This window comes from Danaus plexippus, chromosome 6 (assembly GCF_018135715.1).
Source record: "Danaus plexippus chromosome 6, MEX_DaPlex, whole genome shotgun sequence".
Taxonomy (NCBI): domain Eukaryota; kingdom Metazoa; phylum Arthropoda; class Insecta; order Lepidoptera; family Nymphalidae; genus Danaus; species Danaus plexippus.
The window spans coordinates 2,056,810-2,074,318 of record NC_083540.1 but is presented as its reverse complement, the minus strand read 5'-3'; the positions used below and the strand labels follow the sequence as shown (position 1 = coordinate 2,074,318).

The window sequence follows — 17,509 nt, the reverse complement described above, 5'->3', positions numbered from 1 at the left end:
CACATTTTTCTGCGTTAATTATTTCGATTGAATTCCAGACATAAATAAATATTTTAATAAAGATAAAATAAAGATAATTAGTGAGATGTATACCGGTGTACATTAAGTTTGTAAATGTGTAAATGATAAAAACTATAGTCTCGTCCGAACTATAGGCTGAGGTTATTTTGGATGACCTTAAAAATTTGCTCAGTGAATTCTGTGCTCGTAGTTGGAACCCACGTATTTTCGGTTGCAGATTTTTTTTGTTATTTGCAACAAAAGTATAAGGTAAGTCATTTATTTGAAGTTATTCAGATTGTCTTCATTGTATCTTTATTTAAAGCTCAGCTTCTGCTTTAAAATGTTTTTTATGACATATTACTTGGTTTTCCTTTGTTTATGCTGTTAACAAGATATGAAATTTCCTGTCTCTTTTGTTAAATTCAATAAGAGTATGCTTCTGCAAGTTCTCATCAAGTGAGCATTATTCCTTTTTAGATTTATAAAATCTAAATTAAATCATTCAATTGACTGTATTTAAACATTTTACATATTTATTTATATTGTTTTCCATCCGTTTGAATTGTTAAGAATAAAAACGGTATTTTTTATTCTATAATATTCCAAGAATAAAATAGTCGTATCAAATCACGAAATGGGTTTTGCCATAGTTTAATATTTTATATGTTAGTATATATCGTACTTAAATCACAAGTTAGAAACCCAAGAAACGTAAAAATCAATAACAAACTTAGCTTATTATAATCTGTAAGTGTATTGTATGAAGTCGTTAACAATGTGTTATTTTAAATATACCTAAGACTAGACAGGTAAATTAATGTAGTTACAGGAATTGAATACAACTAAAGAATTTACCAAATATTCAAGTGACTTTGTTATAAATGTGGTACATTAAAGGGGGTTTTCAATACAAAATGCAAGAAATGTGTCACAGTCACTTATGCTTCTTAGATTATAATTGATTGTCCTATCGTACAGTGTTACCACTTAATTAATGGACTCAATAGGACCGAAGAGTATTATTCTTATACTTATACTACATACATTTACTCTCATAATATTTGCTAATCAAAATAATCTTCATAACTGTTTTAATTCACTGTGTTATTTTCATTATTTTATACTCACCCACATTGGGCGCCGTTTTAGCTTTTACTCAGACGTAAAACTCATATTTAAAATTTAGTATACGAAGACAATTCTAAAGCTTCCTATCCCGAGTAAGTAAAATTACTTCACCATAGCTCAAAACACGCACACGATAAGGCATTGGAGCACATTGATAGGTCTAAAGAGACTTTAAAAATTGCATTTAAAGTAGGCGACTATGTTCTTTAATGAAATCATCTGATAATGTTAAAAGCCTAATCACCTGTGCGGAAGGGCCCTTACAAGGCTGTGAAAATAATGGCAATCCCTTTACCTCTTCTAATTAGACGTCAAGCAACGTTTCGACGAAGTTAAACTAGTAAGAGCCGATGTCTTCATACTTGAAACATTTTTCTAAATATTACTGTCACCTATTTCCTTCAAACAATTTTATGCCTCCAATATACATTCCTTATGAAACTTTTTGTAACTTTGTCGTATATTATTAAGACTTAATGGAAAAATGAAACTTATTATTTATTTTTTTTTGAGTAACAGCATGATTTTTTCAACGTTTCTACCAATACAGTTTGTTTGCCAAATATCATGCGGGATATATACCCCTTTTAATGAATTTATTTCCATTCTATCAGTGAACTTAAATGAATATTGGGCACTTCGATATAGTAACTCTATTCGACGTCTCTTATATAGAACCCATATACAAAATATTAATCCTTATTGGTACAATAAGTTTTTGTGTGTCTGCATTGATAAAGATTGTAAAAAAACCTTAGAAGGTCACAACATATTGATGCCGTTACTGTCCGATATCATGAACTTGTTTACGAGAATTCTCCTATTGAACATTTATTGAACATAATAGATTCAAACGTGAAACCTGGGATGGGTATTAACTGTCCAACACCATATTTGGTATTGGTATTTTTCTGCTGTAGTTATACAAGTAACGCCTTGGCTGAAGTTTTGAACTTTATGTAACTAGAATAATATAAGTTTACATTACATCTCCGTATCAGATTCTGGAATAATAAATAAGCAATGGAATTGGAAAATTCTAAATAATTTGTGCCTTGACTGATTTCAGTGAGTCATAATTACGTAATTATTATTAATAAAATACCTAGTATAATGCGAGTTAGCAGTTGTAATATCAATAAAAATATAAGTCAATTTCCAGAATCCAAATCTGTAGTCATGCCTTGGGTCCCTGCAAAAAACGGTGAGGTTCCTCAAGGTGCGGATTATGCAGGCTTCAATAAAGCGGGTGAAAGGATTTACATAGCCAGGGCAGAGCACCAAGGTGCTTTGATTCCGGGAAAAGTTATAACTTCTAACGGCTGCGCATTTGTATCGTGGGGTGGTTTGGCATTCCAAAAACAGGAATATGAGGTAGATATGTTTGTAGAGGCTTAATCTTATGAAACAGAATACAATTTTATGGATTTTACAATACAAACAAATGACACATGTCCGCAAGTGAAATCATGTGATAAAAATTTGTGAATAAGAGAATAAAAAAATATGAAAATTTTATTGATAAGAACGAGAAGCAGATACGATTTTATCGAAATTTATAAGACTAAGACGCGGACTCTATGAATTCTAACGGACCCTATAATTAGAAAATATAAAAAACAGAAAGGAATTTGAATACATTTTTTTCATTCAAATGCTATTTGTAAGTCATAACCTTATAAATATACCTACTGTATTTTTAACAATCTTTTAGGTTTTGGTTGACGGTCCTAAAAACTGGGTATCTTACAAGGGCCCTAAAATCCCTTTAAAAGCATTCCCAGGAGGGAAGACAGAAAATCATGAAGTTTTATTCATCGGCAGAGTTACTTACAAGGATGAAACTACACCGGGCAAAGTCCAATTATCTCATAATGCACTATATATACCTTTTGAGGGAAAAGAAGAATATTTTAAAGAAAACTTCGAAATACTTTGTCGTTGAATAAATACATACAGAATTAATACATCTTCTTAAACTGCCATCATCCTTTATTTATAATCCTTAACATCAGTTTATCTACAAACGAACACTAACCGTTAGATCATTGGAATAACAATAAACATTTAGACAATAAATTACCTAAATCAAATCAATTGGGAGAAAAATATTATAGAATATAATTTAGATTTACTTGATTCAATGTGCGGGTACAAAACAATCTATATACCACAGTTGACTATTGGACATATCTCAGTAATTAATTAATAATACTTATTTAAAATGTTTTTTTTTTACAAAATAGACAGGTCGTTGGGAGCTGAATAAGCAACTATTTTTCTTCTGTGACAGATAATATCCGTCTAAATTTGCTAGTAGTAGTACTTTAAATTATATTAGTAGTACTTTAAATAGTATGATAAATATATTTACGATATTTATTCATAAATATGCATAAATAAAAACATGCAGAAATAAGTGGAATAAATTAATTCCTATGGCAGGTATCATGTCGTGGGTTAAGGCTTCGAATGGTGACGCGCCGGCAAATTCTCTCGTAGCTGGGTACGATGTTACTGGCGAACCTATTTACGTGGCCAGAGCTGAACATGAGGGGGACCTCGTTCCCGGCAAACTTGTATCCTCCCATAAAGGAGCTTTCCTACCCTGGGGCGGTAAGGAGATCTCTAAGAAAGAATACGAGGTAACTTTGTAAGGTTTTCCTGTCAATGTTGCTTTATATTATTTAAATAATTTAAAATTTAGTTCACATCTGTTAAAAATTGTTCATTTTTTTAAAATTAATAACACGATAATATATTTACTCTTGTGGTATTTAATATTACTATTGTTTTAACGCAAACCGACCCAACATTTTGTAATGCAATCTTATCGCCTTTTTGAGTGTGATACTTAATTTTCTGAATTTTTTTCACAGGTGCTAATCAAAAGTAATAACCAATGGGTACCCTATCGAGGTGGTTATGTCCCAGCCAATGCTCTTAAAGCAGGTAGGACCAAGAATGGGGAAACTTTATATGTAGGCAGAGTTCATTACCTGAAATCAATCACCCCGGGCAAAGTTCATCCTTCGCATGTCGCTTGTTACATATCCTATGATGGAAAAGAATTAAACTTTTCCGATTATGAAGTGCTTTTGGAAAACTGAAATTTAAAACTAATAATTACTACAGTAATAGAACATATATGCACTTACACCTTTTATATTAACTTATACTAATGTATATACTTTGTAATTTGTGCAGGTTATTATGATAATAATAATCTCAATAAATAAAATGAGAAAAAAATATTTCCTTGTTTAATTTACCTTTTTCTACCGACATTTCATTTACTCTTCCGAGGTCATAAACTTCTGTACTCTCTCAGAAATCAGGTATGGTATGAAAAATTGTATTTCTTGTATGTCTACGAACATCAAATTTTTAGTTTGCACTTAATTTTCTATTATGTCTAGCATTACATAATTGTAACTACGAAAGTATAGTTAATGTATTATTAAATATAAAACAAAAATATATTTCTTATCTTGGTTCTGAAATAATCAAACACAAATGAGTCATAATCAAATAAAAAAATGTAATCTCTAAATCTGAAAGACATTATTTTTAATACACAAATACGCTAACACACCACAAAATCTCTATCTGGTGACTAGTCAGAGTCTAAGGTTGAGGTAATTTCGAGTGGCCTTAAAAATTATGCACAATGAATTTGTCGATCTTAGTTCTATAATTTGAATTTAAAATTGCGTTAATCATTTAAAAAATAGCATATCGTGACTATACATATTATTTGTTTTTTAACTTGTAACACGACATCAATTCTAAGTATTAGCAACAGTAAGCGATCAGCGGCGGCTGTTTGTTAATTACTTCGGTGAGTGAGTACTAATCCTAAGATTTCGGCACTCGTACGTTGCCATCTCTCGTATAAACTAACCAACTTGACCATGAATCATTGTGGATTTTATGCCATCTCTCTTACATGCATGATGCAGTCGTAAAAAAAGATATAATTATATGCTATTATAGCATTTATAGTGTCTCTATACTAAGAAATTATAAAGTAAATTTCTTTTTACTCGCGTATTCGATTCAAAACAAAGTATATTTTTACCGGCAATATCTTTTAAATAAGTGTAAATAAGTTATAATTTTGCAGTGATAAACATAGTTGGAATGAAATCACCATCACCAAATTGTTGAGCACACAAATGAAATATTAATAAAAAAAAAACAACAGTAATATTACATATACGAAAACAATAGTTATTAAATTCTATTATACTCGTACATATAAATTGTAAGGAAATATTTTATCACCTATATCTCCTGATAACTTAACCTGCGCTCGATTGAGTTCGTTGTCAGCGGGGTATTAAAGACGATAAGAGGTCAATCAAAATTAATTAAGATGCTATCATTGATCCGACCAGTCAAGCTGTCAACCAATCAATCCAGCAACCAGTCGGCTAATTTCTCTGTAGTAGAGCATTGTTGTAATGTACTATATAAAATGAAATAAAATAAAATATATTGAAATTATTGTGATTAGTCATGAAGTGGTTAATAAGGACAAAGTTTTTGATGCTATGTGATAACAACTTCAGAATCGGGATAAGGATGACAAGGTAATGGCAAATTAAATATCATTTCTTTTCGTATAAATCGCTTGTTATCCTCCAAAAGCCAATATTTAAGATATTCTTGTCATTCGTATTGAACGTTGCTTCTTGATAATTGATCAGGACACACCCTGATAATCAAATGATCTATAACCGCATCAAATCTATCTGTCGTACACTCTGGTTATTCGACTGCTTTTCGTTAAGTATAATTTTATATACTACGTCAATGCGGATTGTAGTCACGTGGTTAGTACTCTTCTATATGGTGAATGGTTTAGAATCTTAACGATACTCTATCAGGGCTGCTCTCTGGTAGTAAATTTGGGACTAGGATATGCAGATGCGTATATATTTGGTGTAAGATACTGTTTAGATAATATTTCAACAAGGATATTTCGCGCTAGTAAAGCTATGACCAGTGGACCATATATGGATAATATATGAACCTGATGCTTTTCTCTTCTCTATTTCTGTTGAGTAATGGGTCGAGACTAACCGGGAATGCCTTTTAACAGCTAAAAAGGTAGCTGTGAGAGTAACGATGTCAACATAGTGAAGTCCGTCACATGAAAAGCGATCAGACCGTCGTACTCAGCAGTCAAGCTCGAACGAGGACTATCTTAGTCATAGCATACATCCTAATGCACTATGCAGTATGCAGATTACCTCGAAAGGAGTTCTTGTGAGCGTCACCCTAAGCGTACCATTGCGGAGAGAAATGGAGCGGGTTCATCTGATGACTTCACTCGTCATAAAATTGCTTCAGCCACAGAGCCTCCAGTACCGCCGAAGACATCACCTACTCCACCTCGGTGGTAGACAGGGAGACACAGTAGTATTCTCCATCCATGACTGTTTTCCATCGTGATGACGGGGCTTCTTCAGCATTCTGTAGATCAGTCCATTTACAATCTTTACTGTAGGCTCAATGATATTGTATAATCAATTGTCTCTGCTTGTCTTATGTATGAAGGACGCATAGGAGTATATTCAAACTATTGTTGAGGATGCAGCTACATAATTTGAGCTTACAAAAATTAGCATAGTGACCCTACTTATTACAACCATAACATCTTGGGAGTTTCTGTTGAATATAGACTTGAATGATTATTTATTGTTAGCGTTATCGTTGCTTTCCTTAATCTTGTATAGTGTATATGATAGTGTATTGACTTGTATGAGCATTGACTTGTCTGAGTCTGCACTAATTTTGATGCAGAGCTAAAGCCCCTTACAATCTCACTGACTTCGTCATGTTCATAATCTCGCTGACATACTTTTCAACACTATTGTACAATTCTAGTGTCGTGTGTGTCAGATCCTTGAGTAGGCCGCTGTCATGAAAAGCCTGATGTAAAATTTCCCATACTCCTTTAGTCGTTGTAGTTAATTTTGAGTATTCGGAAGCAATATCAGCTTGGTCTTGGACCTAATGTTCATTATAGCTTCAATAGAGTTGTTTCTAGTTGGCTTGTTGCAACACCATAGATTCTCACACTGTCTTCGCATTTAACTTCCATATGCCAGAATTCTCTCTTCCAATTATGTAGTAAGTTTCTCGATGTTGAACTTATTATTTAATTCCATTTTGTCCAAGAATTCTTTCCATTTGGGTTACCAGAATCACTTTGATAATATAATCTCACTTTTTTTTATTGTGTTGTGAGAGGCCACTATCTGCTTGCATATAGTAATTTGAGTATATGATATAGTGAAAGAAATTTGGAAATTTAGCTTTGAAACCTAGATTAGTGTAGTTTTTGTATTATGTTTTTTCCCATGATATGCTTTAAAAGCAACTAGAATGAATCAGTGAGAAGTCCGAACGTTTGGAAACGAGTGAAGGAAATAGATGTCAAGGTATATATTGCTGATGAAGTTGGAACAATATGTAAAGTGCCGATAGCAACTTTTTACCATTTTTATACTTTTATTCAATAAAAATATTTCAATAAACGAAGGAGTAATATAATCATAACTGATATATTTAAAAAGAATGTTCAAAGTTAAATTAGGTAATTATTTTAATGATTAATAAAAATATCGTTAAGTCTCTTTATAAAATGTTTTAGAGTTGAAGAATCTTTTTGTATATATAAGCGGTAGTTACATTTGTTATCAGCGAAGGATGCGAGAAAAATCTGTTTAACTTTCAAAAACAATATTCAAGTTAGAATTAATACTTATAATTAATTATTATTTAAAGTTGTGTCTTAGTCAACGATTGACTTCAGACTGGATATATGTTAATCCCTCTTCCCAGGTCAGTATCAGCATTTGGTACTAAATAACATTGATGTACTACAAAGTTATGCCGCTTCTACGCTTAAGTAACACAGTTTTAAATATATCATTACCTAATGCTTTTGTATGAATTCTTTATCACGATATTAATATATATATAGCAATTAGATCCTATGGCAGGTGTCATGTCGTCGCTGGTGTGCCCTGTCGCTGACAGATCCGGGGTGCACCAACGTAGCGGCCGATGGCTTTCGCAGTGGTTTTAGTGAGTAGAGACCTGCCCAGGTCGAGTCTCACACATCCTCTCCGGCCCCACCAAGGCTGGTGAGACGGCTCGTAAAAAGAGTTTCCCTGCGTCATCAAAAAAAAAAAGGTGTCATGTCGTGGGTTAAAGCTTCGAATGGTAACGCGCCGGCAAATGCTCTCGTAGCTGGTCACGATGTTACTGGGGAACCTATATACGTGGCCAGAGCTGAACATGAGGGAAACCTCGTTCCCGGAAAACTTGTATCCTCCCATAAAGGAACTTCCGTTCCTTAGAGTGTTAAGGAGATCTCCAAGAACGAATACGAGGTAAGAGGTAATGTTTTCGATTAATCTGGTCTGTAATATGTGTTTAAATTGACGTTGAATATGCTCTAAGTTGTTCAAAATTTAAATTTTTTCTTCACATAATATTACATTTTCTTAGAATTACAAACAAAGTTAAATTGAAATGTCATGACCTTTTTGCATGTGAGGCCTCATTTCCTGAAACTTATTTTTTGGTGCTCGTTAAGAGTACTAACCAATGGGTACCCGCTCGAGGTGGTTCTGTGCCAGCTAATGCTCTTAAAGCAGGTATGACTAAGAGTGGGAAAACTTTATATATGGGCCGATTAAATCACCTCAACTCACTCACACCAGGAAAAGTACACCCCTCGCACGGTGCTTATTATATACCCCTTGGTGGAGAACAATTAAAATTTACCGACTATGAAGTCGTCTTGGCAAATTGAAATTTAAAACTATAAATTAATCACAGCAAGCAAGGATCCTTGGTATGCTCAGTGGATCATATATGAACTTAAACCTTTCAGTTTAACTCTCACATATATTTTTTATATAATTTTTATTTCTTCGTATGTATTACATTTGGAATTTGTTAATGGACTGTTCATTATGTATTTCGATTTTTTTATTTCTGATACATATCATAAACAATTATTTAAAAGGGCAAACCTAAACAAATTCTCCGTATCATCTATCTCCCCTTATTGTTGTGTAATGGTTTATTAAAACCATTTAGTTTTACGTAGGTAAAATAAATCTCCTTGGCATAAATAAATCACCGAATTTCATAGGGTAAACGCACAAGTTCTACAAAAAGTTGCTTGTATAAACTTGTAGAATTTTTTACCACTTTATTCTTAAGAACCTATCGTAGATCAAGGGCTCTTTGTAAGAATTTACTATGGGCCCTACGCTTGCTTAATCCGGCACTGGTATCTATTAAGAAAAGGATAAAAACATTTATATACTGGGAAATGCCTCAAGTTAAAAATTCTCTAAGCCAAGCTTTCTCACTGTCTGTATTGTTTTAATTATTCATCTTGAAAGCAGCCTTAGTATAATAAAGTATATTTAACTTTTACTTTATTAATTTTTTTTTAGTATTAGTCCCTTTACTAGATTTCATACAGAACACGCTGTCACATTATAAAGTATTTATCTTATTCTATAAAAAATAATACGAAGAATACAAAGTATTTGAATCTTTATTCCATATATATATCAACTAACTCATCAATTTCTGCGTACAGTACTACCTAATTATTCTTATCATATAGAAAACGTATGTCAATTTTTTCCTCGGCTGCAAATTATCTGCAATTCTTTCCTCGGACCTCTCTGTTGCTCGTGCAATATTTCGGAGTTTTAAATAACCCGTTCTCAGTACCAGATAACTTTAGGTCGATGCATTCACAAAAAACTTATCTCTAGTTCAATACAGGTATACAGGTAAGAGCATTTGTGCAAATTACTTGTATAGTATTACTTACTTATATATACGGGACGGAGCAGTGAGAGTATAATACAGTCCAGTATATATGTATGTACTTCTATGGACTATTTACTTTAGATTAATATTTATTATACTATTTATATTACGAAACGCAAAGTAAAAAAAATAAATTTTTATAAAAAGAGGTCTGCTAGCATTTTTAGAAATATAAATATTTATAATGATTTTGAAGCTGTTTTTTTTTTGGATTTACTTAATAAACAATTCCAAAACGTAAGTAGTAAAAATAAATATTTTTTCCAAACTTTAACTGTATTAATATTATCAGTAAAGAATCGAATAAAATCTTTACATATAAATAAAAGAGACTATGATTTGTGTAACTATGACTAACGTAAATTAAAAAACAAAATATTATATTTCGCCCTAAAATGACAATATTTAAGATAACCGCCATCTAGTGACAACATTTGAAAGCATAGAATGTACTAGTTATTCAACTACGGAGGGTACGTAATATAAAAGTTTGTAGATGGCGTTTATTAATTTAAAGATGTAAAGTGGAAACAGTTTTCATCATCTATATCTTAATTTTGAAAAGGAATTTATAAAAAAAGTACCGATATTAAAAATATATGATTTAATAAAAAGTTAGCTTTTGATTATGTAGCTTTTATGAGAAAATTTGATTTAATTGCACAATTAAATGATCGTGGACTAACCGACACTGCCACCTTTTAAAATAAACATTTTATAAAAAAAAATGTTTTTCATCGGACATTCATGAATTAATTTAAATATTATTTAAAAATATGAAATGCGTTGCAATTTAAAGAATTATGAGGTCTCTTTAACGACTGTTGTTTTTTGATTGTATTTTGCATCTTTTCTTAATTCTGCAAAACGTTTTCATATTGAAGAGTAATTTCAAAATAAAAATATATATCTTTAAGTCAGTGCCTTATGAACGATTTGGTTAATGCACCTTAGTTATCACATTTAATAAAGCTCAGAGTATAATTTTTAGTGTGTAACGGACTTATATTCCCTAGTTCCAGTTTTTGCTATTTCGTCTTAACGACTGTGAAAAAGTTTCATTCATGAAAAGGTTTATAGCCTATATATGATTTATGAATGAAAAACTAGGAACGTCCCGTATGTAGTTAGATCACGTGACTTCATATAAACTGCTTTTGTTACACTAACCTTATTATTGTAAATCAGAATACCTATAATTTGAACCTAGTTGCTTAAAAGTAGCGTACATTTTTTTCAGATTTACATCCGCTGAAGTATGATCCCACAAACACCCACAAACGTATTTTGATTTTTATATAGAAAAGTTTATATCCATCCATATAAACTTTTGTATATATAAATCAAAATACGTCTACAGAAAAAAAGTATAAAGAAAGCGGATTATTCGTTTTCCTGTGGTCTCCTTATATATATACTTAAATATATGTATATATATATGTTTACATTAAACCTAGCTTAAAATTTTATAGTATTTAAATTTTTTATTGTGCCTGGCAAAAAGTATCTCATTTCAGCATCATATGTTGAAAATCTTCTAAATTATAACATGTCTCAATTTAAAATTGTTATAGCTATAAATTAAATTGATACTTTTAAATAAACGTCTCCTAACGGCTGTGAGTGTCAAGCGCCCCTACGACGGTGAGTCCGGATGTTCAGCATCCTTTGACCACGTTTAAAGCCAGACCTGTCTGAATTCAATACATTGAAAGGCCTATTATGACGATTTAATTACTTTACATGACATGAGTGTCAAATTGCAATGTTTGCTGGGAAAAAAACTGTTAACCCTTAACTTGGTAAGGTACATTAGACTGTACATACATTTCAAAAAAAATTTACTGGTTAAATAATAATACTTTTTTGTTTTGTTTTTATTAAAAATATTACTAAATAATTTAGAATTAGTAGAAAAATATTTTCGTTGTTGCAACACTGAACAACACATGTCAAATTCAAAATGGCTTCGAAACAACAAAGTGTTGGCGGGACCCGGGTAAGTTTTTGCGTTATAAATTACTTTTTAGCTCAAAAACTAATAAAAAATGGTGTGTTATTTGATCTAAAAACTATGTATTACTCAAAAAGTGGTTTTATGCGTTACTGTGTCAATTTTTATGGCCGACTTTGGTTGAAACAAATGTATGTACACTGCACTGCACGTTGCCAATAACGCACTAAAATACTAAAAATGAACTATGGTAACCACGCTGTACATTGCTAAGTTTACACAGTTTTTGTTTTTCAACGAATCGGCAGTTTTTGTTTATTTATTTTTTTACCTTCTCATAAAAACTGTTTGCTTTGAACTTTTTTTTTTCTTTTTCCGCCTGCAGAACTTACAACTAACTCGCGCCCATAAGATCTTGGCTTTGGTACCCGCTCAAAACGCATGCTCTGACGATAGTTCCACATCTGATGAGGAAGCAAATGCTTATATACCGCCTTCACCAGATACCTCTGATCCACCTTCAATAGCATCATCACTAGAAGCCCTTTCACCACTAGAAGTATTTCGTCACAATGTATCTCTTGAAGAAAACTTATACAATCTCCATCAAACACAAATAGAGACAGTACTGGATTATTTTTATTTCTTTTTTTCTCCTGACTTAATTACTGACATTGTTTATAATACAAATTTATATGCAGTTGAACAACTAGGTCGATCTATTCAGCTGACAGAAGATGAGATTAAAAGCTTCCTGGCCATTCAAATCATGATGGGTATAGTACAGATGCCAGCTTATACTGACTATTGGGCAAGAAAAACAAGATACCCTCTCATTGCTGATCTTATGCCTCTCAAAAAGTATCAACAAATACGTCGATATATTCATTTTGTTGATAATACTTTGCAAGATTCAGACCGTTATTTCAAGATTCGCCCCCTAATGGAGAAAATACGCAAAAATTTTCTGAAAATTGAAGAAGAAGGAAAATATTCCATTGACGAGATGATGATACCTTATAAAGGTCGTAAAGCAGGTAAACGAAAGCAGTACATAAAAATGAAACCTAAGAAATGGGGGTTTAAGAATTTTGTCCGTGCGGGTGTTTCGGGTATCATCTACGATTTTATTCTGTATGGTGGCGACGATACCTTTCGTGGACTGACTTTTTCAGAGAAAGAAGCTACAATTGGTTTAGGAGGTATGGTAGTGCTTGCATTGTGTCAAACTATAAAGAAAAAGCCGGCCATTGTGTATGCTGATAACTTTTTTATGTCGCCTGAACTAACATATATTCTGCGGGAAGAATACGGGATCCTTAGTCTAGGAACAATAAGGACTAATCGTCTCAGAGGCTGTCAAGAGTTATTGCCAACTGACAAACAATTAAAAAAGAAGAAACGCGGTTCTAGCGCCCAGGTGGTTTGCAATAAGAATAAGTTGGCAGTCGTAAAGTGGAACGACAATAAAGTGGTTACACTTATTAGCACCTACATAGACTCGTACCCCTTAGAAACAATCAAACGATACGATAAGGATGAGAAAAAGAAAGTAGATGTAGAATGTCCTCAAGTGGTCAAACATTACAACAAACATATGGGAGGGGTCGATTTAGCAGATATGTTGATATCGTTATATAGAACTCCCTTCAAAAGTCACCGTTGGTACTTGGGAATATTTTCACAACTTGTTGATATGTGTATAAATAACGCTTGGCTCCTACATAGAAGAGATGGGAAGAAGACTTCATTGAAAGATTTCAGATTTGAATTGTTTGATGGGTTGTCTAAGTCTAATAGAATAGGAACAAACCAAAACGTTACAGACGATATAGGCGAGAATCTGAAAATCCATAAACCAGTCTCAGTCCGACCAACTGATAGCGTCAGATTTGATAACACAGGTCATCTTCCAGAAGCAGGTAATGAAACAATGCGTTGCAAATATTGTAAGAGTGGAAGAACATCTGTCTACTGTATAAAATGTAACGTACATTTGTGTTTTGTTGTGGGAAAAATAAAACGTAATTGCTTTCGTAATTTTCACCTAAAATAATAAAGAATAATTTAAATATTTCCTCCTTTTTTTGAAATAAATTTATAATAACCTGAATAATGTAATTCATTATGTCCTTGGTAGTGTACACCAAAATGTACAAACAATTTATTTATAATATTTCTGTAAAATTGGCAGTGTACATTGTGATGTACTTAAGTTTTCTCGAAACCTAGGATACCTAGATTTTTATTTTTATTTTTCTCAAGTTGTCCATTCATAAATTAAACAAAATTTATCAATAATTTCCTTTTTTTTCATATTTTTAGTTCTTGCCAAGTAAAGGGTTAAACTGACGACTTCTTTCAACCCTAAAAAAAACGGAGGAACCACTTTAGAGACGGACAGATTTATGCTCAGAATTATGTCTGAAATAATATCAAACTATATATATATATATATCCTACAAAATTCCGATTGTGTTAAAAAAAAAATTACAAATACATGGCAACGGCATGGCAAAATCTTTTCAAATGAATCAATTTCTTTCATCGATTTTTATGATACCTCTTAGTTCTGATATTACAAATACTAAATTAGCGTTAGGGATTTTAACGTTATATAACAAATGTCAGTACTTTTTATGACAGTTGAAGGAATTAAAGAATTCTGCTGTCTGCAGCACGGCGGGACTCTTGAAATCTGATTTCTGCGACCTTTCGTCCTCGTAACTCATCAGACTTAAGACCGCAGCGGTTTCTGATTGATTCTCACGAAAATTAAGGTTTAGCTTTTCATGAACACTCATAATTTGAACGACTTTTTTTCAGAGGAACATTTCAATACGCCTGTAATTATTTTTAGAGAACTCTAGTTATCACTAAATGGAATAGATGTAAGATATTACTAAAAAATATTACCTGAAACATGGTTCAAGAGGTAATGTAATTTTAAGAATTTTCATTGACGACAGGAATTAGGAAGTAGACAAAAGAATGAGTGTTATAAAATGATGATGACAATGGATTACAATGACACAGAGTACTGTTTCATAAATACTGTTTTTTATAGTTTGCTTTTTAATAATTTTAGTAGAATGGTTTGAGGTTTATATTAGTGATTTATTTAGCTGTCATTGAAAGTTTCTTCGTTGTAGAAAATGATAAGTTTCAAATAATCGAAATTGAGAACTCGAAAAAAATGCAAATTATTGAATAATTTCTAAAGCAACCTTTTGCAGATTTCAATTTCTTTTATGGTATTAAATTATTTAATAAAATTACTGGCTTAAACTGTCACATAAACATCCGAGTACTTTGAAATACATTTAATACAGTTTTTAATGATGCATTGTTTAGGGTGATTGTACCTTATGCGTATTATACCTTCCAAATCACCTTGACCTCTGCCATTTAAGATGTACAATGTACAAACAAATTAATTTTAATATACATCACAACATATATTTGCATTGAACAGTCTTGTTCAAGGTACAATTTTCTTATCTGAACCATAGCAACTATGAATTTGAGGGTATATGTAGTTTTTCCAATAATGGTTTTGATTTATTATGTTAATATTTTCTTTTTGATGGATTAACAAATCATATTAAATTGAAAGGCCAAAAAATATTTGATCTTATTCCATAAAAAAATAAGTTACACATATTATTCAGTCCTATAAAACGGATATGACACGATGAATTGTCAAGCGTGACGCGAAATTTGTGATTAGATCAATATTTTTTTCTATACAGCCATCTGCTTCCCGGCTGCAGCTGGCGACGCACGCGCACTTCACAAAGCGTACATTGAACCTGCGACCCCCACCCCGACAGAGTCCTTACCTAACTGAACCCAAAGGGTCTATTCAATTTTCTCAAAGGGAAGATTACACAATGATAGAACAGCTGATTTTTTTTATATAAAAAAAACGGTTGTGCACCGAATTCGTATACCATTGTGTCAAAAAAATTGTAACTTAAAAAAATGTATTTACTTCTTGGAATGATTTTACAGCTTCTGCAACATGATTGTTACATAAATAAGTAAAGATTAAATAAACACCCGCTCTTTGAAGACTTTGGTCGGATACTAAGGGGTATTGGATACGAAAGATGCGTCACAATCTTCGAAGAGGTCCTAGGTGAACTGGATATAAAAGATGCATCCACGTTAGCGGACCTTAGATTTTGTAACTCGTATTTGTCAACAACTTTAAGAACCAAGTTCCCAAAGGCTGGCATTAGAAGTAATTTTGGAGGTCTAACTTATTATAGGGAAAGTTACTAGATTTTGAATGTCAGTAGGAGTTTACACCTCACCATCTTCACCCTTTCTTCAACAATATTAAAATTGTATGTTCCTCTTATGTTTCGATGATAGCTGGGTAGCAGTTTTTTGGCTAGAAGACTATATATATATATATATATATATATATATATATACCTATGCATTTAGAAATAATGTATGTAACATAACTTAGTTTTGCACGCTATGGCCATGTTGGTTATTGGTGCAGCGAAGCCCTGAAGTGGTGACCGCGGAAAGGAAATCCTCAAATGGGCCACCGACACCAAAAGGTCAGGACCTGCCTTGGCACGTGCTAGCAGTGCATGATCAAGGATCATACCAGTCTGATGGAAGAGGCTTATATTGAGCTGTGAGCGTCAATAGTTGAAAGCTGAAGATAATGATGAATTCAATCATTAAGAAACAACTAAGAAGAGAAGTTATTTGCATTTAAGTTCATGATCATTGTTTCTTAAATAAATTTTAACATTATTTGTTTTCATCAAAATTTAAACACTTATTATTCATTTATACACACGATATAATGAAGAACTATATACTTATATGTATAGTAAAATATATGTACTTATACATTTGAAGGATTTTTTTTCTATGAATTAGTTACCTTAATTTTCTTAAATACATTAATTTTTACATACTAATCTACAACCGAAAGAGTATTAGAAATAAAACCGTATATAAACACATATATAATATATTAAACGTGCCTGATTTAGAAATTACCTACCATGACCGATAACTATTAGGTACACGATTTTGTAAAATAAATCGATAATATTAAGTGTATCAGTATGTATAGACCAAGTTTCCATCTTTACGCTACATACGAAGCGTCCCCTGTTACTTATTCAATATCCTAAATTTATACTACAAGTAAAGGTGGGTTGGATTTATGAATGGAAAGCCGTTAACACTTCGTATGTGAGCTTGACATGCAAACTTGGATTAAGAATACAGAGGTTGAACACTTATCTTTAAACAAATCACAATGAATCTAAATTGAGTAGGTATTAGTATTAAATTTTAACTGGTTTTAACTTTCTTTCCACTTCTACTTGCTACTGTTTAGTTCATTCCGAGTGGAGTTGATTTATCTAAAGATTGATGACAGATAACGACATTTAGTGACTTTGAATTGGTGATAACAAATGCTAACAATTATTTTAATATCGTTTTATAACAGGTTGTCGGTAACATAAACAAGGTGTTCCTTAATAAATATTAAGATTACTTATGATT

The 17,509-nt window shown here is 32.1% G+C and overlaps 2 protein-coding genes across 2 annotated transcripts; both read left to right on the top strand.

The window, feature by feature from the left end:
* LOC116779196 (uncharacterized) lies at positions 1–4,385 on the top strand. Its single transcript, XM_032673396.2, has 3 exons — positions 1–270; positions 3,577–3,776; positions 4,011–4,385. Exons 2-3 carry the CDS (start codon positions 3,582–3,584, stop codon positions 4,239–4,241), a joined length of 426 nt encoding a protein of 141 aa, XP_032529287.2. The 5' UTR covers positions 1–270; positions 3,577–3,581; the 3' UTR covers positions 4,242–4,385.
* Positions 4,386–11,818: 7,433 nt separating this feature from the next.
* Positions 11,819–14,036, top strand: LOC133320879 (piggyBac transposable element-derived protein 2-like). Its single transcript, XM_061529920.1, has 2 exons — positions 11,819–12,007; positions 12,348–14,036. The coding sequence occupies exons 1-2, from the start codon at positions 11,972–11,974 to the stop codon at positions 14,016–14,018; spliced, it is 1,707 nt and encodes a 568-aa protein (XP_061385904.1). The 5' UTR covers positions 11,819–11,971; the 3' UTR covers positions 14,019–14,036.
* The last annotated feature ends 3,473 nt before the right edge of the window (positions 14,037–17,509 follow it).

Excerpts from the sequence above, each read along its gene's own strand:
- LOC116779196 (XM_032673396.2), top strand. The coding sequence starts at position 3,582 with ATGTCGTGGGTTAAGGCTTCGAATGGTGACGCGCCGGCAAATTCTCTC. Across the intron at positions 3,777-4,010 it reads TCTCTAAGAAAGAATACGAG|GTGCTAATCAAAAGTAATAA; the intron begins GTAACTTTGTAA and ends TTTTTTTCACAG.
- LOC133320879 (XM_061529920.1), top strand. The coding sequence starts at position 11,972 with ATGGCTTCGAAACAACAAAGTGTTGGCGGGACCCGG. Across the intron at positions 12,008-12,347 it reads AAAGTGTTGGCGGGACCCGG|AACTTACAACTAACTCGCGC; the intron begins GTAAGTTTTTGC and ends TTCCGCCTGCAG.